A 24977-nucleotide genomic window follows, 5' to 3' on the forward strand; every position below is an offset into this window, starting at 1 on the left:
AGTGCATCGAAAAAATTATAAATTTTCCTTAACGCTGTATCTTATTGCTACACCAGATTTAAGTGAGTAATCTCAAAAACGCCGTTGTTAGGTTTTTGAGAAAGCTTTGAGAAAATGAGAAAGTATAGCAAAAATGGTCGAAAATGATTTTTGCCGGTGAGATTTTATGTTTTCCGGATGGGTTGGGTAAGTGAGAAAATAGGGCGGGTGAATTTATTTAATTGAGTCCAAGCTTATTGACCAGTAATAAAATGTATTGCAAAATTTAAATAAACTATCTTTTTTGCTAGTTGGGCAAATCTTGAGAATATGGACGGTCCCTTATGCCAAGACGAACTTGAGGAGGTTGACCACACTTTGTTTAAATGTGAATATGCTAGGAGAGTGTGGGAAAAGCTACTTGTGTGGCAAGGGATATACAGATCTGTGGGTGATTTGGAAACATGAAATGGAATGGGCAACACAACATGCTAAAGGCAAGACTGCTAGCTAGGAGGTGTTTAGGATGACTATGGCATGTGGTGTCTATCATGCCATAGTAAACTAGCCAGTTGTGTCACGACCCAACCCCGTGGGCCGCGACCAGTGCCCTAGCTGGGCACCTATACGTACCCGATACCCAAATTAGCATATTATCAGAATAATAATATAATAATAACATTAGTGGATGCTACAGAATTTAGCAGAAGAGCAGACTTGGCACACAGAAGCCGATAAGGCTATCATAAAACAAAACATCCCAAACATATGTACATAACCCACACAGATGTATCCACAGACCTCTACAGAACATATCATAATCATAAGACGAGACAGGGCCCCGTCATACCCAGAACAAAGTACATATCCAGATAGCAGTGACAGACTGTACCAAAAGATGGGCTTTGAAGAAGGGAGTGCCCCAAAATAGCAGAAATGGGATCCTAAACGTGTGGATCAGCAAACCTGTCGTCTGTACCTGCGCGGCATGAAAATGCAGCCCCCGAAGAAAGGGGGTCAGTACGAAATATGTACTGAATATGTAAAGCGGAATCACAGAAGTCAAATCATAATGATTACAGAAAATGAGTACAAAATCCAGAGTGTCAAATGCATATTTCCAAATCAGACAGAATGTGTACAGAAACACATGTCATATCATATCCGATCCCTGCCACGGGACTCGGCAGACAGAACGTGGTCACCCTCCCGACACTGGTGCCACAATACAGAGGAATCAGAAAAGGGGGCGTGGCCCCGTATCATAAAATGTCATATCAGGATGGCCATAACAGATCAGATCAGAATAGGCGGACATGGCACATCATACTCCACAGACCCATGTACGCGTATACCTGCCCCCTCACATCGGGGCGCGGCGAACAATGCAGAGAATCACGCTTGACAACATATCCTGGCCCGGGCTCAGTGTGGGAAACATTGGGACATCCACGAATGGAGTAGTGAGAGACTAATGCAATTTAAAAATATCATAAGTGTTTTCAAAGACTCGATGAAGCGTAGCAAAGACAAACAAATCAAATGGAGTCGGACGGAATCATATTAAATGTATTCCGGATATCATAATAAATTACAGAAGTATAACTTTCCCGAAGTCATTCCGAGTGTCAAAATAATTTATAATATTTAACATAATATTTAAAATAATATTCGTTAAGTGATTAGTAGGGTAATTAAAACATTTCTTTCAAAAATCGCTTAAAAAGGAAGCTTTAGCATATTAGGGGCAAAACCGTAAATAGCGGGCCCGCCTTGGGACAAACAAGGCGGCGGGCTCAAATTGTGCCCTCTAAGCATATAGTATCACCTAAAAAGGTTATACAGACATTCTATGGCTTTCTGAATAATTTAGAGCAAAATTGCATAATTTCAGAAAAAGCGTATCAAAATGGTTCAATTCTACTGAAGGAAAAACTGAAATTTTGTCTTGCGGATTCCGAGGGCCAAGAGGTCCTTCGAGGCCCGGATCTGACCCTAACACACTAGGAGCATGCCAGGGAAGAATTGGGTTTGCTTTACATACCTTTCACGCTCCTTAAGCCTTTCCAAACTCACTTCCCGTTTCGTCGAAAAACTGCAATTGGTCAAGTTTACCAATTGTAAGCTATGAATACCAAAGTTCCAACTTAATGCATATTTGGCTACCGAAATTTCGGCAGCACTTCCCTTATACATATAGCACCCCGAGAATTCAACTCGGCTATAATTCATCAACAACAACCCAAACGACAACATCAATATCAACAATAAACATTAAAAACACAAATATCCTTCAACTAGTCATTTTTCTCACAAGTTGACATAATCTTCAATTCAACCCAAACTTTCGAGCTAACATCATGATTTCACATCCATTATCACTCAAGATCATCACAATATAGATTTAGAGACATTTCATATCATTTTCCTTAAGATATACACTCGATATACATAATATACAACTTTCCGCCAAAATCATAACTTATGCAAAACACCAAATCTTTGGCATACAACTTCATAACAAGTTTCCAACTTCCAAATTCATCAATGATCATCTTAATTCACAACCAAACAACTTCATTTCCTTAATGTCGGAAAATCATACTAAAACGACATAAGTGTTTACATTCCAATTCAATACAAACTTATATCATTATAACTTCATTTCCATGCCAAGCATTACAACAACACTCCAATACACTAAACAAACTTGATCCATTTCATTCCCAAGCCACATATACCACACGGCCATATGCTTATTTTTCTATATCAACTAAATTCATCCAACTTTCAATTCCCATATGCATTTCATCACAATTACAACTAGAATATAACATAAATTCAACACAACTTGGCTATACAACATATATATACACACGGCTACAAGCCATATACCAAACCCACATTGCAAACTTCCATTTTTCCATACAAGCAACACATTTCTATATACTACAACACAATCAAAACTTCATAACACAATAAAAAGGTAGAAATTCTTACCTTTTCTTCAAGTCTTCTTCACTTGAACTTGTGTTCACTTTGAGGAATCTAATGCTTCCCACTCCAAACCAACTATACCAAGATGCAAAGGAACCTTGACTTAGTAGGAAAACAACAAGAATTGAATTTTTAGAACAATATTTATGGTGGCTATTTTTGCACCTCAAACCCGAAATGGTCTTCTTTCTCTCCTTCTATTTTCTTTGTTGTTCTTATCTCTAATTTCTTAAGTCTTCTATGGTATATGTAGTTGAAGTGCTTGGTCACATGACCAAGCACATGACCAACTAAAATTGGGCTTGGATCATGGCCTAATGTGGCCGGCCATACACCCCTTTTTGGGCCTCACTTACAATTCAATTTTTGAGCCCAATAACTTATGGATCGTATTTTATAATTCCCGAAACTAATTTCCAAAATTCCAAAATTACCCTTAACCTTGTCGCACACTTTCATGACTCTATTCTTTCATGCATAACTCCTACGTTCAACAAAATATCAAATTTGACCTCGTATCTCAAGAATCCATTATTTATCGAATTTTTCCAAACGTGTGAAAACACGGGATATAACAAGTTGTATGTTAGATTTGAATTTTTATCCTTAGCATAGATGCAGATGTAAGTAGGTGTTGTAGAGTTGGATGGGATGCAAGTTGGGGCTTGTTGTCCAAACTGCACAGTTTTATTTTCTTTTTGTGCCGTAGACTTCTTCACTTGGTAATATACTGATAGTAATAAAACAAAAAAAACAATGTTCACTGTTACTTAAAGGGCATAAGTGAGCTAAAAGTATAACTAGAGGAGTATTTTTAGAAAAATAAGTGGATGAAGGGAATTTTTAAACCTTTTCCCATAGTTCAGGGGCATTTTGAACCTTATCCGTAAAATAAAATAGATAGACGCAGCACGCAAGTTGGTTATAAGAGTTTGAAATTGAAAAGCCACCAAACTTTTCATCTTCATTTCTAGTACATGAATTTCTAAAAATGCATATCCTTTTCGTTCAGTTATCCTTTAATTTATCTTCTCCCTTTGGGACCACAACCCCCCCCCCCCCCCCCCCCCCCCCCCAAAAAAAAGACTTCCTATGATGTTTTTGGTTGGTGGAAAGAAAGGTCGGTATAGAGGCAGATTTATGATTCTTGCTATATGCATGGATTTTAGACTGAATTTTAAATAGAATATTTATTCGTATTAAATGAATATTTAAAATAAAATTTTGAATTTTGTTAAACTCATAGCTATATTAATAGCTTTGCTTTTGGATAGTTGGAGGGAAAGAAAAAGAGAAGGATAGATTTTGTACCCTTTTCTATAATAAGTAGTTATAAAATCCTGTGTTGTGCACGAGCTCAAACACAAATGAAAATTAAGGTTAAAAACTAATTTCATGATATCTTTTAATAAAATCAAATGTTGATGTTTAAAAAATAAATCAAGTATGATTAAGAAGTTGGCCTTTGTTAGAACTAAATTATTTCTAATTCTCCGAAATGTTACTCCTTTTCATTAGAGCTCTAGACAAAGAATTATTGATTCTCTAATTACATCAAAAGTCAAACCTTTTAAATAAGTCCATATAAGATAATTTGATTTAATTTGAATAATAGAGAGCTGGACATGAAATAGTAAAATTTTTGTGCAACCCACATGGTCATAATAGAATCGAAGGCTGCTACATGCCTACATTTGTTGCCAATTACATGTGAAATGAAAGTTGGAGGTACACTAAGCCTGTTAAGCGGTTTGAACCGGACCGGACCGATAACCGGTTAACAAACCGGCCGGTTTCCGGTTCAAAAACCGGAACCGGCCACCAGTTCCGGTTTATCGGTTAAATAACTGAAACCGGACCGGTCCGATTCAAAAGTGTCAAAACCTCTTTTTTTATTTTTTATTTTTATTTTTGTATATTATAAGTATATTTACATATGTTATATTTATTTATAAGTAAGATTTATATATTAACTGACTAATAGCAATACAGGCAGCATATACGTATATATATATATATATATATATATATATATATATATATATATATATATATATATATATTAAGTTATATGCTTAAGTTATACTACATATACCTGAAATATACTAAGAATATACTTATATATATCAATATACTTAGGTTATATAACTTATATATATATATATATGTGTGTGTGTGTGTGTGTGTGTGTGTGTGTGTGTTTAAGTTATATGTATACTATATTGACTTATAACTTATATATATATATATATATATATATATATATATATATATATGTTTAAGTTATATGTATACTATGTATACTTATATATTATAACTTAAGTTATTTATAGCTTAATTTTTTTCTAAGTTTATAAATTCGTATTTTATAAATTAAGTATATTTATATTATAAGTATATTCTTAGTATATTTTAGTTATTTTTCAAGTATATAACTTTCTAGTTTTTAATTTAAGTAGATGTATATTATAAGTATATTCTTAGTATATTTTAGTTATATTCCTAACTTAATATAAGTAAAAATATGAACACAAGTAAATAGAAGAAAGCTCAATGAGCCATATATTTTATTCATTCTTGGATAACATTTATTTGCAAGATGTAGTTTTTTTTTTAACTTGCAAATAATACATGAGTTGCAAAGAAATAGTAGAATAATAAAATCACTAATTCTCAATCATTGGGTTAATTTCCCCCATATCATATTCGGCCATGAAGATATCTTCAAAGTCTTCCATTTGGTCCGGTCCACTTGCTATCAAATCTTCAATCTCTTCCTCTTCGCCTTCCTCCGCTTCTAAGTTTTGGTTGTGTCGCTCCAATCTAATCCAATCACGAATGCACACTAGTACTTGCAAGCTAAAGCCGGATAATGAGTGTCTATGGTCTCCAATTTGTTGTCTTCCTTGGCTAAATGCACTCTCCGAAGCCACGGTTGATACTTGAACCGTAAGGATATCTCGAGTCATTCTTGAGAGTATCGGATGACTTGCCTTGTATTTCTTCCACCATGCTAAGACGTCCAACTCATCTAGTTCCTTGATATCCACATTTGGCTGCATCAAATAAAAGTGATATTCATCAAAGTTTGCATTACAAGAAGGAGTTAGATGTGAATGTAAAACTTTTAAACCCGGCAAGTCCTTTTTGCTACTTTGAGAATTAGTAGGGCGTGGAGCAACGGGTGTAGCATGTTCTTTCAAATTAGAATAATGAGTAAAAAAAATTCTAAACTCGTTATCAATAGCGAGTTCAGCTTCAGCTAAAGCTGGTTGAACTCCCTCTTCAATTTCTAAAAATGTATAAATTTGACCAACCAATGCTTTAGTATAAGACACTTTTAAACAATGATTTAAAACAGAACCCAATATAAATAAAGTTGGGATGGGAAAAACATACTTCTTAAATTTTGTTGTCATATAAAAAATAGCCGCTTAATAACCGGGTTTATATTTATACTCTTGTAAAACTCTAGGTATTTCCGCTAAGTAGGCTAAAATTCCGGTTACCGTGGAATAGAATTGTTTAGAAAAAGCAAGACTTGCATTATAAAAAATTTCTAAGAGTTTAACACATTCCTTAACATCTTCCCAATTCGTAAAATTTAACCAATCATCACTATTAATATTATATTTGTTGTGAACTTGTTGTATGGGAATCCTATACTCATATGCTTGTTGTAGCATAATGTAAGTGTAGTTCCACCTAGTCTCAATTTCTACTTGAATTTTCCTAGGTCTAAGGTTATTTTTCACACAAGCATTCTTAAAATCTCTAATTCTTCCCCTATTAGCATTACAAAAAAGAAACGCCACTGCATCTCTAATTTTTTGAATAGAATCGTCAAAACGCACAAGACCATCTTTAACAATTAAGTTTAAAATGTGACAACTACATCTTACATGAAAAATATTTCTTAGCGGAGGGTTTAGTTCTCTTTTTAAAAGACCAATCGCCTTTGTATTATTAAAAGCATTATCTAAAGCAATATAAAGTGTTTTTCTATAAATGTTAAAAAATCTCATAATAGTAGACATTGAATCCGCTAAATTTTTTTCATCGTGACGACCTTTTCCTTCATCATATAAAAAAGCTATAATTCTTTTTTGCATAACCCAATTGTCATCAACCCAATGACATGTAATAGCAAAAAAATCTAACTTGTTAAGACTAAGACCCAAATCAGCGGTAAGAGAAACATTACAATTTAAAGAATTAAATACATGAAACTTCTAGGAATACCCTCAAATAACGGATTATAACAACGTTGAATGTAAGTAACAAAGCCCAAACCCGAAGGAAAGGAAAATGGTAAACAATCATAAGCTACCATTTTAGCTATTTCTACACGCTCTTTTTTCTTGTCATACTTAAAAATTTTACCGGTTCGTGGGTCTATCGTCATTTGAATACCCCCCCCCTCCCCCCCCCCCCCCCACATTTGAACCCGTTTGCTCTCCCCAAACATCCATATGTTTTCTTTCTCATATAACCATTTAGTGTACCCGTTCCACCATCCTTACTAGTTTCTTGCTTAAAAGTAAATACTTGTCCACATAGGGTACATTTAGCTATTTGGCTTTCCCTATCCTTAGTCATAAATTTCCAAATTTTAGCGGTTGGCTTACGAGTTCTAGGCGGTTTGTCTTGTGTATGTGATTGTGCAGGACATGTATCTGCTATGAAATTTTCGGGGGGTTGTGTTTCATCATCATCATCATCATCATCATCAATTTCATTAAAAGTGTCGGTATAATGTTGTTGCATTGCCTCATGACCTAAAAGTGAATTATTTCCACCAACATCAATACCTAAATTAGGTGTTTCTTCCACAAATGTTTCCTCATTAAGCCCATGCCTAACAATACCACTACTACCGGCACCACGTCTAAATCTCTTCGCCATTATTAAATAGAATTAATTTAAATCACACTCAAATAAATCACAAGAAAATAAATTGCAACAAATTAAATTGCTAGAATTAAATTGCGTAAATTAAATTGCGAAAAATAAAGATAAAGTCGAAACGAAGGTACCAAATTGCCGGACTAATTTCCAACAAAGTGAAGGCGGCTAGAATTGCAAATCCACAAAAGCTACTTCAGATTGTTGCAAAATCACCAACTCCACCAACAATATTATAATTGCAAAATTAATAATTGAAACTATAATAATACTTTATAATATGTATTTGAGAGAAATTTGAAGTCGCTAATTGTTGCAAAGTAACTATAATTGAGAGATTGAGATTTGAGAGAAAGAGAAGAGTGAATTGGTGTGGATTAAAATGGAAATGGAGAGGGGTTTATATAGGGGTGGGGGATGGGTTAAAGTGTTAAAAAAAAGTTTGGGGGGTTGGGGGGGGGGGGCAAAAAATGAGTTTGGGACCGTTTGACAACGGCCGTTTTTGCAAATGGACCGTTGCCCAACGGTCCATTGGGCTGCCCCAACGGCTACAATTAAAAAAAAATTAAATTCCACCGGTTTGACCGGTTTAACCGGTTCCGGTTTCAAAAAAATTGAAATCGGACCGGTATATAATAAACGGTTAACCGGTTGACGGGTTTAAGGTACACATACAGATGAAGTAAACAATGCAAACACTATGCGTCAGGACCGACTAAGGGGCATTTATTTTCTTTAAGATTAAGACGTCTGAATCTGAAAACAGATCTGAATTATTAAGATGTTATCCATATGTCTGAATATTAAATAATTGAGACCGTTTGTTTTTTAACATCTGAATGAATATAATTTTATTTTATTTTAAAATTAATAAACATAATCAAAAGAGGGAAAATATCAACTCTTAACTAGTGTCGGACACCGACATATAGATCTCATTGCCGTAGTCTTGTACAACCACCAGCATAACTGAACTTTCAGACCTCCATTGAAATCAATCTTGAGCTCCAAAACTCAAATTTCAAAGAAAAAAGAAAACATATCCAATTTTTAACCCATTTATTTTTCCAAATCCTCAAAATCCACCCCATGTCTACTGCACTATCAGGGAACCCACAATTTTTGCCGTCGTAACTGAACAAGAAACCACCACCGTCAAGGTGGTGGTGGGTGGTATCAATCCGGTGAAATGATTATCAATGCGTTTTCCGGAGAAGTTCAAAGGTTTTCTAGATCTTGTTCATGATTGTTTCCATCGGATGATCAGTAATTATAATCAATCTATCATTGAGACATTGACTCATCGGCTTGATTTTCTTTTCAATGGATTTCACTTATATATTTTTCTGGCCAATGGCAGTGTGATGATTAGGAAGAGGAAATAGTAACTAATGGAAGTTAATATAAATCATTTCTTCCACTAATTTGATGAAGAGGTAGACGTGAAATGAATATGCAGGTTATTAGTAGTAGATGTAGTGGTTCTGTAGGGTGATTATCGGAGAAGAAAAGAAGTTTATAATAATTAGATTTAACATTAAAGAAAATAAAAGAGCAATGGTCTGAATGGTTTCCAGACTTTGTACAAGATCTGATTTGGTCAGATGTTTTCAGACGTATTCAGTGGTTAGATTGGGCTTAGAGCTGAACCATTCAGATTCAGACCTCCACTAAGTGCAAACAAATGAGGCCTAAGCCTACTTTGCGAAGTATTTCTCCAGAAAATGTGTTACTTTATGTTGATGCAAGTATGGTTCAAATACTCGAAAATCGAGTATTGCAGTTGTAGCCTTGAAGGCTAATGGAAATGTGCTTCATGCCTGTAACACCCAGTACCTTTAAACTAGCCCATGTTCATGATTCAGGGACTTAGAAACCAAGACAGAAGTTTTGAAGTTGAAAAATAGGCTCAGAACGGGAGAAGTACGACTTACGTCAAAACGTACGGCCCGTACTTTGAAGTACGAGACGTACATGGAAGGCGTACATAGAGGGAAGAAGACCAGAGGTCACTGGTTTTGTCAGGCGAAGTACGACCTATGATGTACAGGACGTACTTCTGTCCCGTACATCGATGGCCAAAATAGTTTCCTCACTGGAATTTTCAACCTAAGTACGGGCTGCAAGTACGGTCCGTACTTCAAAGTATGAGACTTACCTGGTGCCCGTACTTCATCCGTCTCACCAGAAACTATAAATATGTAGGGTTCAGTTTTAATCTCACTTTTCATACCCTTCAAATCCTAGAACGACCTGCTCTTCTCCTCTATCACCAAGAACACTAAGGTAAGAAATCGCAACCTATTCCAAGTGAATTCTAACATATATTAATGAATGTTAAAAAAGAATTCATTGTTCCTAACTTAGGGTTCTAAAAAAAATCCATCTAAAGGGTTCAAGACTTAGGCTTTTGGGATTCTTCTCAATTCCAGACCAATAGTTACGAGCATAGACAGTTAACCCTTTTAGTATTCATTAGAGGCTTTATAGACTACAGTTCAGTCAGTCAGATGTTAGCAGACTTTTATGTGTTAGCCTTGTTGGCTATTTATTCAAATGTTTAGTCTTATCCAGTATTTTCGCATTTATAAGATATTGTAGTCAAGCTTTTTAGCAGATCAACATGTGTTAATATTATTTCCGCATTTTAGTATGTTTTGATATCACATGTTGATTCAGCCAACCAATGGGTTCGCTCTGTCACATGCAGTTAGGCACCGAGTGTCGTGTTACACCTAGACCATGGTTCAGGGCAGGCAATGCCTATGGTAGTCTAATTGTTGGAAAAATCGTGATAGCTGAAGCGTTGGTGATTCGAAAAGCAATTCATAGTGCGGTAGAGCAAGGATGGAAAAAATATAACAATATTATCAGATTCGTCAACTATGACTCAAATGCTTAATAGGAGAATAGTCACCTCTGGGGATGTAATTATTGTTTGTGGGGATATTTAACATCTCAACCGTTATCTAGATGATGTAGCTTTTATATGTATAAGCAGACACACTAATACGCATAGCCACAAATTAGTTAAGTTAGCTTTATCACTATTTCATGAAGTCTCTTGGTCTGGGAACTTCCCATGTTGGGTTGTCAATGAGGCTTCTTCCTGCTTTGTACAACTGACTTCAATTTGATTTATCATCTTTGCGGGGCAAAAAACGTTAGAGGTGGGGCCCACATATAAGAAAGGAAAAACTAATGATGTAGTACCTTTTTCTCCATAAGGATAAAGGTACATACTTTGTAACATTTACTACAACATAGTTAAAGCATGACAATTCCGGAATACCACAAATGCCCCTGTTAACAAGCAGACATGTATTCTTTATGAACCAATTTTATTTACATTTTTCTAAATTCTTGCCTTGTGATTCAATCGGTTCAACTATTTTTCATTTGCATTCACTGTTAAGAATTATCTGAAAATCAATGGCCAAATCCCTAAGGTAGCCATGAATTTCGACGACTTATTGGCAAGGATGCTTATGGTAAGCGATCACTCGTTCTGACAGACAATTTCTAACAAAGAAGACTTTCTGACATTCGAGAAAATATTCACATATATATTTAAGAACTAGAAAAGACGGGTTCAATTGAATGCACAACTATCAATATACATCCGCCTGTAGTGAAAACAATTCAGCCATAAATAGTTGAAAAGATTTACTTATAATCAATAATGAGTGACACTTATTTAATTGTATGATACTTATTTAATTGTATATTATATAAATACGAGTCATATAGACATAGTTATTTTATTATTTTAATATTAGATATATCACTCAGAAGGTCTTAGTTATTTTCATTATATAACTATTAATATTTTATTATTTCAATAAATCAGGTAAGTCCACACAACAACAACAACAACATACCTAGTGAGATCCCACAATGTGGGGTCTAGGGAGGGTAAAGTGTATGTAGACCTTACACCCTATCTTGGATGTTAGGGAGACTGTTTCCGAAAGACCCAGGTAAGTCCACATTATAGATTGAAAAGAAAAAATAATACTGCAAAAGTTAAAAATAATAAAATTTGATAATATAGATGGTTAAATAAGTATTTGATCGGTTGAGTGATCTTCAGAGTGATATAGGAATAATTGAGACTTTCCTGTTATAAAATAAAAGAAACATGAATTAATTAGATGATTTTGGATATGTCACGACCTAACTAGTGGGCCATGACGGGTACCCGGAGCTAGCTACCGAGCACCACTCATCATGCTAACTATCATACCCAACCTGAATATATATGTGAAATTTCTCAAACCACAAATTACTATGAATGATCACCAAATAACTCTCGAAAACATATGTATAAACATAGGCCCATAAGGCTACAAATATGATGTACAAGACATACAATATTAGATATCACTCAGAAGGTCTTAGTTATTTTCATTATATAACTATTAATATTTTATTATTTCAATAAATCAGGTAAGTCCACACAACAACAACAATAACATACCTAGTGAGATTCCACAATGTGAGGTCTAGGGAGGGTAAAGTGTATATAGACCTTACACCCTATCTTGGATGTGTTACACCTCGGAAATTTTTTCGTTCATGCACAGTGAATAGACTGACGAAGGGTTCGACGTATGCGATATTTTGATAAGTAAGAAGTAAAATTTTATTATTCTAAATGAGATTTCAAAGCCATTCGAAGTAAGAGAAGGAAGTTCGCCAAGAGGAGGCAAGGCGTACGAGATGTATCAGTAAGAATTATGAGCGACGATTTAACGATGGTGTAATGATATCTTGGAGAAGAGTGATAATGTCCCTTATATTGGTATTGAGTTGTTAAACAAGTATCAAGAAGGTTCCATAAGGATTGGAGATCAAACGAGTCGACGAGAATGAGTTTCGGAGAGTTGGGCATTATACGGCCAAACATACTGGCCGTATAAAACATATGGACCGTATGTCCAGCCATATGTCTTGCCCAAAATGAGGGTCCTCACTGGACCAGATCTACGGCCAGACATACGGTCAGTATAAATTATACGGACCGTATGTTGGTCCGTAGAATCTGGTCGGGACAGATTTTAAGTTGATATAAGGACCTCTCTCTCTCATTAATTCATTTCATTTCAATTTTCCACACCTCAAGAATCCTCTAGAACTCTCTCCATTATTCATCCACAAGAACCTAAGAGAAATTTATGATCAACTTTGTCAAACCCACAAAATCAAGTGTATGAAACGTATCAAAGTTCATCTAAGCCAAGAAATCCCAAGGGAAGTGAGCTAGGGTTTTTGTGCAAGAAGAGAATTCCCACTCAAGTCTTATTCTTCCATTATCTAAGGTGAGTTTTATGATAATTCCTTGTTATTTAAGGCGTTGAAGGTTAAAAGCACTTGAATTGTAGAAAGATATAGAAAATGGGTCATGAATGTGGAATCGTATCATTGTTGAATAGTAGTTTGGGGTGAATTATGAATATTGGTATGTTGTGATTTGTAAGTATGTTGTGAACGACATTTAGAACATGGAATAAGTATTATATGTGAGAAAATGCAATAATGAATTATGACCATGATTATGGAGAAATTGGAGTGAAATTGTGAAATGTGGGTAATATAGATGAATGATGATTGTTGCTTGTGATATTGTGAATGTTGTTATCAATGTTTGGGAGTTGATATAGGATATGGGGAAAGTTGTATAAACAAAGGAAATTCTGCCCAATTTTCCCTAGAAGTAGTAAGCAAGTTCAAGTAATCGATTAGCTAATGTTAAAGCGAATTCTCTTGAAGGTAAAAACGTGGGCATTGAAGGAGAACAAGCAAGCGATAGATTAGTTAAACGAAAAAGGTATGTGAGGCTAGTCCTTTATTTCTATGGCATGAATCCTATGGCATGATTTTTCCTTCTTCTCCATGAATCTCCTACATTCCGGAAAACTAAGAGTCTATGTTCATGAATAGCCATATGAGATAAGAGATATATTATGAGCCCAATAATGATGATGATGAGTTAAGTATAAAGATTCTAGAGTTCATGATATAATGTTCCTATAAAGTTAATGATGTTGTTTATTATATACACTCACCTTATATACTATTTCCTTCAAGGTGAGGCAAAATGCTTATAAATGCTCCATAATGAAATCGGGGGTTCACGACCTTATGTCACCTCGATAAAGTATAGCTATCTTTGAGTTTCTGTGTATGCATTATGACGAGTACATATTGATGATATTACACTGCGCCTATATGGCACGGGCAGCACCGCTAAGGCGGGCAGCTTATGGATATTACACCGCACCTATATAGCACGGGCAGCACCGCTAAGGCGGACGGCTTATGGATGATTACATCGTGTCTATATGGCACAGGAAGCACCACTAATGGGCGGCATGAGATGGTACCCCGGACGCGGGAGGCCTGGACGGAGGCTAATGATTATCACACCGTACCTATATAGATGGGCAGCTTATACATTTATGCATACATGATATGATGATGATTATGAAGTAAGCCAGCATGCATTATTTCTTTTATAAGTGACAGTCAGATACAGTTGCTCCTTATTTGATGCTTCTTTTATCTCATTGACGTATTATTATTACTTATGCCTCTCATACTCAGTACAATGTTCGTACTAACGTCCGTTTTCTTTGGACGTTGTGTTCATGTCCACAGGTAGACAGGGTGGTGATCTTGATCCAGACTTGTAGGAGCCATTAGTTGACTTGAGAGCACTCCATTGTTCCGAAGGTGCCTTTGATTATTCTTTTGTGTATATATGTATATTTTGGGCACGACGGGGTCCTGTTCCATCCCTATGTCTAGCACTCTAGTAGAGGCTCGTAGATACGCAGGTGTGGGTAGTATGGTCTCACGATGTTACTACTGTATATACATTATCATTTTGATAGCCGAAAGGCTTATGTATATAAAAGTATTTATGTTCTCAAATGAAAAATGATTTTCTTATGATTTGAGTATGAATTTGATAAAAGAACGCTTAATAAGTATGATGAGTAGTAGAATGAGTGGTGCTCGGTGGTTAGCCCCGGGTACCCGTCATGGCCCCTAGTCGGGTCGTGACAGAAGTGGTATCAGAGCAGTTCAGTCCTAGGAAGTGTCTACGAGCCGTGTCTAGTAGAGTCTTGTTTATGGTGTGTTGCGCGCCACATCTATAAACAGGAGGCTACAGGACATTTAGGATGGTTACTCTTCTTTCATCTCTAAGATCGTGTGATAGAGCTAAGCCATAGGAAATGAGATTCCTTATACTAACCCCTGATTGCAGCAGAAGAATGGTAATGATAGAAGAAAGTGATTGATGACATTGAGAGTTACGGAGGTAAGCCCCTTCGTTGAGGCTACGTTATCGAAATATGTAATTATATGATGATGAATTAATTGTCGTGGAGGTAAGTACATATGACAGAGAAATTGATTAAATGTGTCTCTTGATGATAAGTTCAGTTATAAGTTGCGAACTAAACAAATTGAATGAATCAGAACAAAGGTAAGCGACGGTATGAAAGATGTGTGTCGAGAAAGGTAAGAATATTGAGGTATAATTGAAATGTAAAGTTGAACGATGAAAGAGAAAGTAAATAGGAAGGGATAACAGGGCAGATCGCTAAAGGATCAGGTACATCTCGAAGCGTGATATATGAGGTAAGTTTCGACATCCTTGTGCTTTTACTTGAAAGTGGGAGCCCTGTGTGGCTGAGATATGTCGTATATATATATATATTGGCCCTGTGAGGCATTGCTGGTATTTGTTGTGTGCAGGTTTTGGGATAGTAAGAAATATAGAGGAAACTCTGCCAAAATTTCCTAGAATCTAAAGGAGACAGAAATATGTCCTAACGGGAAAAGATGTTGTGCAGAAAGTAATGGCAGGATGAGATTAAGTTAGGGGTATCGTTAACAACTACAAGAGATAAGTTAAATACTATTGAATTGATAGTAACAGTAGTTATAAGATCAACATTGATACGCTAAAGAGAAATGCTTGGTAGCACTAAATATGACATAGAAGAGAAAGGGTAACTCCAATAGAGTGTGATACGGAAGTATTGATTGGATGGATAAGTACAAGTAAAATACGACAAGTTTATTGGCAAAATAGAGTAACAACCTGATTGAGACAGGGGTGTGAAGTACAAAGGGGTATAACGAACGAAGATCCCTTGATAAGATAACTTATGTGGTAAGTGTAATAGGGCTGATCAGAAAGAGTAACAGGTTGAATATGCTTACTTCATGAGGTTTATTCTATGTCATAAGCAGAATTGCGAATCAGATCAAGAAGTGTCACCCTATAGAATTGATTATGATCAGGGTATAATGAGAAACTAACAAGAATTGTAATACAAAGTATGGTGAGGAAACGACTAAAGATGTGACATGTTCTATATGAATAAAGAGTGAATGCAAGGGTGAAACCAACAAGCGAGCCATGGGGCAGTAGATGAGAAAGCTTATAAGATCTTGTTAGAAAAATCCAACATAGAGGTTTCGCAATGACGGGAATGATAGCAAGTAAGCTTGAAAAAGGAATCAGAGAAATGTGATATGGAAGAGTAGTAGTAGTTTGTGATTTGTACAATTGAGAGCATGAATGATATCTTTAGCTGGATGTAAAAGACCAAGACTATGGAAAGATGAATAACGAAATAGGACGATTATTAGAAAAAGGATCAACACAAGGAGGATGAGAGGGGATGATCAGAATGAACAGAATAAGTTTTGGAAACGAAGAATGGATTGTACAAAGGTAGTATATTCCAAAGGAAAAAGTGGTACTAAGTTAAGAATAGGGTTCCTCATACGAAGAATAAAGGATTGATTGTAAAACGGGAGAAAATAAGATAAATTGAGGAGGAAAGAATGTAAAGGAATAAGAACGGATATAAAGAAAAAAAAAGGAAATATACGAAGTACGCATGCTTAAGAAGTAGTCATGCTATGAGTAAAGGAAGATGCATCTCCTACAAATACCCTATACCAAATCAGAACGAGCAAAGTATATAAAGTAATGAGTTGAAAGGAAAAAGGTGCCCATGAGTTATGAGCTTACCGTACGACGATAAAGCGATAGAGCAAAGCTATCATCAACAACAAATATAATATGATTATGATTGGTTTTAAAATCAATGTTGAGTGCAAAACAAGAGTAAAAGAGTCTGAGGCGTAAGGAGTATTAGTTGCGCCTGAGACTTAGGCCCTGGAAAACAAAGATGACGTTACAAGTGAACTTGGGGCACCGAAGAAGAGAGCAAGTGACATTTCATGGATGGTAGGGATAACTAGGCATACTACTATGGTGAGCATCCCTATGGGACAAAAGTTATTAACTGGAGTGAATTCAGACGTTGACTCATAATTACCAGATGAGCTAAGTAAAATACATCCTTGTTTGGATACTAGGGGACGTGACGGGATGGTAGGGAGACTGTTTCCGAAAGACCCAGGTAAGTCCACATTATAGATTGAAAAGAAAAAATAATACTGCAAAAGTTAAAAATAACAAAAATTGATAATATAGATGGTTAAATAAGTATTTGATCGGTTGAGTGATCTTCGGAGTGATATAGGAATAATTGAGACTTTTCTGTTATAAAATAAAAGAAACATGAATTAATTAGACAATTTTGGATATGTCACGACCTAACTAGTGGGCCATGACGGGTGCCCGGAGCTAACTACCGAGCACCACTCATCATGCTAACTATCATACCCAACCTCAATATATATGTGAAATTTCTCAAACCACGAATTACTATGAATGATCACCAAATAACTCTCGAAAACATATGTATAAACATAGGCCCATAAGGCTACAAATATGATGTACAAGACATACACTAAGGAGGTCACATAACATCTATTACCCACACATCAGTATCTAGGAGCCTCTAACTGGAACACTGTGATCATAAGGACGGGACTGGACCCCGCCATGCCCCAATATATACACAAAAGAATATACCAAGTAGTGGCAACTTCGGAGTAGTGGAGTGCTCATGTGTCTCTACTGAGAACGCTACTAGAAATCTGGTCCGTCTCCCTGCTTACCTGTGGGCATGAACAGAACGTCCATAAAAGAAAAGGACGTCAGTACGAACAATGTACTGTGTATGTAAGGCATGCATATCAAACATAATAAAGAAATGAGAGAACATAAAGTGAAGGGATAACCTGTACTGATGGCCTCTTAAGGCGGAATCATGCATGATAGTTTTTATATTAAATAACATCATAGCATATGTACATATATATAAGCTGCCCGACCATATAGGTACGGTGTGATCATCATTAGCCCGCGTCCAGGCCTTCCGAGTTCGGGATACTCATCTCAAGTCGCCCACTAGTGGTGTCTGCCCGGCCATATAGGCACGGTGTAATCATCATCATAGCCACCCACTACACTCGGTGTAGTGGTGTCTGCCCGGCCAACTAAGCCCGGTGTAATCATACATATACATAACATAAAGCATGCATGAGAGCCCAAGTGAAAGCTACAACTCTATCGGAGAGACGTAAGGTCAGTAACCTCCGATTACATTATGGAATCATCATCATCGTTATGTCTCACCATGAAGGAACTAGTATCATGAGGTGAGACAACAACAAGAAGTAACATCAATGAAATCATGAAAATAGGATTATCAAACTCATAATAACATCATCTCATAAGCTTCGGAATTTCTAGAAATAGCATCATCATCATCATCATCATCATTATCATATAACATCTCTCATCTCTAGCTCATAGGAAACTCTTACGAATCATGAACTTTTAGCTTTTGGGATGTAAGAAGGTCATGGGATACATGGAAGATAGAATATAAAAATCATGCCTTTATGAAAGAAAGGGGGCTAGCCTTACATACCTTTGCGTACTCTTAATGGCCAAACGTTCTCCTTTCGAGCTCACAATTCTACATTCAAGAGAATCCGCACCATGGATAGGCCATTGGAAATATGCCTAAGCTAAGATAAAGCGACTAAAAGGCTAACGAAAATTGGGCAGCATTTCCTTTGTTTCGACAACTTTCTCTATATAATATAACAACTCCCAAACATCAATAGCGCCACTAATAATATCATAATCAATAGATTTCTCAAGTTAAATATTGTTCACTTCTCAAATTCACTTTCATACCAACCATAACTATAAGTACAATACAACACCATATTCGTTCTTCGCATAATACTTCCTCAGCGTCACTAGCATCATTCATAACAATATTATACTCATCTCATACGAAGAATCATGACTCAAATTAATTTACTATTCAAAATACCATTGTTTCCATATTTGAGCTCATATTCTACATTCTTCTCTAATCCAAATCTTTCAACCACTCAATACCTTTAATAACATGAAATAAGTGTAAAACTCACCTTTGATTATGTAGGAATGGTCTTTGGATGAAGTTACTCCACTTGAGAAAACCCCAACATCAACACAAAAAGGAATCCTTGATTTCTACAAACCGTAGTGAGTACCCATACACTTGATTCACTTGATTGTTGGTGTTTGATCTTTGATTTCCCCCTTGGATTTGTGTTAGTATGGTGTATGGACTATTATAGAGCTCTCTTGAAGTGTGGAGAAGGAGTGAAATGAGAAATAAGAACTTAGGGTCCTCTTTTTATAAAATTTAATAGCTGCCCGCTATGGATTATATGGACACTTATATGGTCCGTATAATTTTATACGGTCCTTATAAGTGACCGTATAATCTCTCCAGTGATGACCCTTCACTGTGAATGTTATACGGACCGTATAAAGTCATACGGACCATATAATTGGTCGTATAACTCACCCTCTTCCCGAATTTGTTCTCGTCGATTCAGTTGATCTCTAATCCTTATAGAACCTTATTAGAACTTGTTTAATACTTCATTAACCATCTAAGGAGCCTTATAACTTCCCCTTAAGACATTAATAAATAATCCTTAACTCGATAACTTGCGAGACCTTTCCCAAACACCACTTATACTTCACTTCTCCTCGACGAACTTAGTTTCTCAGAGTCATATGACTTCAAAATCTTATCATATATACTTTAAAGCTACTTAATACTCTCCTTAATGTCATAATGGCTTCATATTCGCCTTGAGCTTGCGTTAGTCTATTCACAGTGCGACAACACGGAATGTTTAAGGTGTAACAGGATAGTTGAATGAGCTTCTGAGTAATGACTCGCTAAGTGGTGCCTAAAACAAAAGTTTAATGGCTTTGGGACAAAGCATGATCAACACTTCATAATAGTTAATTTCTTTTCTCTTCATCTTTGTAGTAGAAGTTCCATTTAATTTTTTTTTTAAGAATTGGCTTATTAATAATTCATCAAATCATTAATACGCCAAATATCCAATTATCAAACTATTTTTTTTTTAAATAATTGTGTTCTACCAGGCCAGGCCTGTCAGAACTTTTTATTAATAAATGAATAAGGTAAGAAAAATTGGTCTATTACATCATGTCTATAATATGAACTAGCTAAAATTAAAAAACTAAGAGACATTTCTCTAGGTCTATCCTGTAAGCCTAAACTAGTCTGCCCTATGTGATCATGTTGAATCTGATTTGATGATAGCTGAAGTCTGTACCCAAAGTTGTGTACACACCATATGACTATACATATATGTAGTATCATTGTTGATGATCAATCTGCTGGATCCTCCTTGTTCTAATCCTCAGCTGAGGCAGTTGTAATTTGTCCATGTTGATAATTCTTCTTCCTTCTGATGGCATGAATATAAAGTCATGAACTTTGATGCCTGCATGATCCAAATCTTGGTTTGCTAGAAAGTCTGCCAACATGTTGCCTTCTCTGAATATATGGTTAATCTGTACCTGCATAACTCTCATATCCTATTTGATCTCTTCTATCTGACTCCTCAGTTCCCATGGAGTGGTCCATGTAACTTGTAAGATGTTTAGGAGGACAAGTGAATCAGTCTCCAATTGCACTTGTTGAAGGTTGTGCTCTTTACAGAACTTCAATGCTTGTTTTAGAGCCACAGTTTCAGCTTCCATGTTTGTTGCCATTCCCATTTGTTGTGCTTCAGCATAGACCAGATCCCCATTACTATCTCTGATGCAGAAACCATATGAACTGAGTCCAGGATTGCCCCTGCTTGCCCCATCTGTATTGCATTTTAATCTCCCTGAAGGTGGCATTATCCGGACCACCTTAGCATAATAAACTTTTGGTTTATATCTACTAAGGTGGTGATGCATATATCCCCACTCAGCAGATACAATGTGCAGCCATGGGAATCTCTTCCTTATCAGTTGATGTAGTATATGTTGTACTTGCTGTTTCAGTCTGAAGAAGGACACTAATCCTCCATGTTTAATGGAGTTTCTTCCCTTCCATAATGACCACATGATCACCGCAGGTATTGCTCTATACATAGGCTGCAATTTTGGTTTTGTCTCAGAAGTCCACCATGCCATGATCATTTGATGTAGAACAACTCCATCTGTGGGGATACCTACACAAGAAGCAAAAAACTTCCATAACTTGACAGCTATGGAAGATGTTAGAAATAAATGGCCTACAGTTTCCTCCTTATGCTCCTCACAACACCAGTATCTTGATGGAATATTGATCATCATCCTTTTTAATATATCATCTGTAGAGATTCTCCCTTTCCATACTCTCCACATGAAAAAACTTATCTTTATTGGCAGCCCTTTCTCCCACATGAACTTATAAATTGCTTGTTTGCTTTCTCTGTGTCTGAGAAATTCCCATGCAGATTTAACTGAAAATCTTCCATTTGTTTCCAGCATCCAACTTGGTTCATCATCCTCTTCTTCAACTGGTACCTTGATATTTTCTTTGATATGCTGAGCCAATTCCTGATCTAGAGTGGCTGTTTACAGTTCCATGTTCCATTCACCATTCTTCACAAACTGTCTAACCTCTATTTCTTCCTCTCTAGCAGCATCAGGAATGATATAATATAATACCCCAAGCCTTGTCCAATTCTCATACCAGAAACTTGAAGTTCCATTTCTCAGATACCAGAATATCTGTGGCTCAACTTCATCTCTTATATTTACCATCTTCTTCCATGTGTGAGATCCTCCTCTCTCTACTGCCATAATAGGATGCTATTTCTTGCAATATTTATTCAACATGTAACTACCCCATAAGCTTCTTCCACATCTAAAATTACACCACAACTTAGCAAATAAAGCCTTGGATATATCAGTTAGTGATCTAAGACCAATGCTCCTTCATCTTTTGGTAAACATAATTTGTCCCATGCCACCCAATGTTTGCTTTTCACCCCTATTGTATTGCTCCAGAAGAATTTGGCAAAGATCTTGTGCAGTTGCTTTATCACCCCAGAAGAAGGATTCATGGCTGATAGTAAATACACTGGCATGGTTTGCAGCACATGATTGATCAGCACATATCTGCCTCCAAAAGATAGCAATCTGTTTTGCCAAGATAGAATCCTTTTCATCACTTTTTTGATCAGATCCTCATAGTATATCAATTTCCTTCTTCCATAGAACACTGGACAGCCTAAATATGTGAAAGGAAAGGATCTATTTCTCATCTTTGTATGTCTTTTAATCCTTCTATTAACTCTGGCTAAGACTTTGTGATGAATATAATAACAGCTTTTATCAGTATTGACCAGCTGTCCTGAAGCCTTTTCATAATTCCTCAGTCTCTTCATCATTAGTTTTAGAGAACATCCATCCCCATAACAGAATAATATTGTGTCATCAGCATATGATAGATGATTGATTTGAGGACTCCATTTTGGCATTCCATAGCCTATGAAACTTGGCTTCTCATGCAGCTTATTCAGACTCCTTGTTAAAACCTCTGCTGCTATAATGAACAATGTAGTAGAAAGTGGATCACCTTGTTTTACCCCCTACTTGATATGAAAAAACCATGACTTTGACCATTGATTAATACTGAATACCAGTTGTTTGAAAGCAATCTCCATACTAAATCAATGATAACCTCTCCAAACCCAAACTGTCTCAATACTTTAGTCAAAAAAATCCAGGAAAGTCTATCATATGCCTTTGCCATGTATAATTTGATCACCACATTAGTATGTTTAGCTCTCAAGTTAATATCTCTGATGATCTCCTGTGCCAGCAATATGTTTTCTGCAATGCTCCTTCCTTTCACAAATCCTGTCTGATTGTGAGAAATAATATTAGGAAGAACCTTTGCCAATCTATTCTGCAGTATTTTTGACATTATCTTGTTGGAGAAAGAACTGAGACTGATAGGCCTCATATCACTAAAAGTAGTAATCACCTACTTCTTTGGTAACAAAACCAAATTAGTGTGTGTGATGAAATGTGGTATCTCACACCCATAAAAGAAGGCTCTAACCATTTGAATCACATCCAATTTGATAACCTCCCAACATTTTTGATAGAACTGTCCTGTGAATCCATCAGGCCCACTAGCACTATCCCCATTGAGTGAAAATATAGCCTCCTTTACTTCACTTTCAGATGGCAACTCTTCCATTTTCTTTTGCTGTTCTTCAGTTATCAATTTAGGATATTTTTCAATAATGCATAATCCCCTCCTGAATTTTGTTCATTAAACTGTGCCTCAAAAAATCTGATTGCCTCAGAACCAATATCTACTTCATTTTCCAACCATGTACCAGAAGGATCTTGTATTCTTTTCAAAGTTAACTTATTCCTCCTGCCCCTCACATATGAATGGAAGAATTTTGTATTTCTATCTCCATCATTGAACCATTTCATACTAGCTTTCTGCTTCCAATACTCTTCCTCCAAGTGTAAAAATCTGGTTAGTTCAGCCTGTGCCTGATGTAACAGCATTCTATTCTCCCTTGAAGCATTATTTTCAAACTGCAACTCCTTCACCTTTATAGTATCTTCTATAGTGGCAATCTGCTGAAATATATTCCCATATGTGTTTCTGCTCCATTGAACCAGTGCTTTTTTAAGTTTCTTCAGCTTGTGATGAAATACATAGAATGGATTTCCACATAAATCAACAGTCCAATTCTCCTTTACCACCTCCATAAATGTATGATGCTTTGTCCAGAAGTTAAGAAACTTAAAAGATTTGACAATGTGTTGTGCATTGCTGTTACTCTCAAGATGTAGGGGTGCATGATCAGAACCATGTCTAATCATACGAGTCACTGCTGTGGATGGAAGGATATCCAGAACTTGCTGATTCACCAGTATTCTATCTAACCTTTTAAATATGCAATCTTCTTCAGTCCTCCCATTCCACCAGGTGAATTTACTTCCATTGAATCCTACATCAATCAAACCACAACTTTGTATACAGGTAGAAAAATCCAAGGTCTCATTGGATGAGACTGGAAGGCCACCTTGCTTTTCCTCATCAGACACTATGACATTAAAATCCCCTTCTATTATCCAAGGATAGTCCTGCTGATTTGCCAAAGCTATTATATCTTCCCACAAATCCTCCCTCTCTTGTCTATCACATTTAGCATATACTACTGACACCAGCACTGTTTGATTCATGGATGAGTGAGTTAGTTGCAAGGTCACCTGCTGTTCTGATTCAGATACAACTACACCTAGCCATTCATCTATCCAAAAAATCCAGATTTTTCCTGAACTATTCACCTTGCAATTCTGAAAGCCTAACTTCCTTCTGTAATCTTCAATAGCAATAAGATCTTGAAAAGGTTCCATTATGCCTATGATAGAATAATGATATATCCTATTTAGTTCAATTAACCTCTCAAAAGATTTCTGAGTGTTAACTGACCTAATATTCCAAAATAAAGCTTTGTCTATCATTGATAATTATTAATTTTGTTCTTACTCCTCCTTGTTGAAACTCCTGCCACTGGATTACTGTTACTTCTGACATGCCGTTTCAATTTCTGCACACTTCTAGGGGATAAATCTGCTTCCTGTGCTATATCATCAATGTTCTGAGATAAATCTTCCTCATCTTGACAATCAATATCAGCTTGAACCTGTATCTCCTAATGCTTACCATGTTGTGAATTCTCAACCTGTTCCACAGACACACTGACAAAAGTATTACTCTCAGGTGGCTTTGTACCATCTTGTCCTTCTTTTC

At 36.2% G+C, this 24977-nt stretch overlaps 2 protein-coding genes across 2 annotated transcripts; both read right to left on the reverse strand.

Annotated features, from left to right (window-relative positions):
* Positions 1–22101: 22101 nt before the first annotated feature.
* Positions 22102–23399, reverse strand: LOC132630945 (uncharacterized). The gene is made up of 3 exons (XM_060346522.1): positions 23259–23399; positions 22875–23102; positions 22102–22782 (listed from the first exon to the last, which is right to left on the reverse strand). Exons 1-3 carry the CDS (start codon positions 23397–23399, stop codon positions 22102–22104), a joined length of 1050 nt encoding a protein of 349 aa, XP_060202505.1.
* A 23-nt stretch (positions 23400–23422) lies between these two features.
* On the reverse strand, positions 23423–24580 carry LOC132630946 (uncharacterized). Its single transcript, XM_060346523.1, has one exon. It carries the CDS (start codon positions 24578–24580, stop codon positions 23423–23425), a length of 1158 nt encoding a protein of 385 aa, XP_060202506.1.
* Between the last annotated feature and the right edge of the window lie 397 nt (positions 24581–24977).

The sequence above is a fragment of the Lycium barbarum genome, chromosome 3 (assembly GCF_019175385.1).
Source record: "Lycium barbarum isolate Lr01 chromosome 3, ASM1917538v2, whole genome shotgun sequence".
Taxonomy (NCBI): domain Eukaryota; kingdom Viridiplantae; phylum Streptophyta; class Magnoliopsida; order Solanales; family Solanaceae; genus Lycium; species Lycium barbarum.

Bases quoted from the DNA above. Each gene is read 5' to 3' on its own strand.
- LOC132630945 (XM_060346522.1), bottom strand. From the start codon at position 23,399: ATGGAAGAGTTGCCATCTGAAAGTGAAGTAAAGGAGGCTATATTTTCA. The intron at 23,103-23,258 runs GTTAGAGCCTTC...AAAATACTGCAG, and splicing joins AATTGGATGTGATTCAAATG to AATAGATTGGCAAAGGTTCT. The intron at 22,783-22,874 runs GTTATCATTGAT...CATATCAAGTAG, and splicing joins GACAGTTTGGGTTTGGAGAG to GGGGTAAAACAAGGTGATCC.
- LOC132630946 (XM_060346523.1), bottom strand. From the start codon at position 24,580: ATGGAACCTTTTCAAGATCTTATTGCTATTGAAGATTACAGAAGGAAG.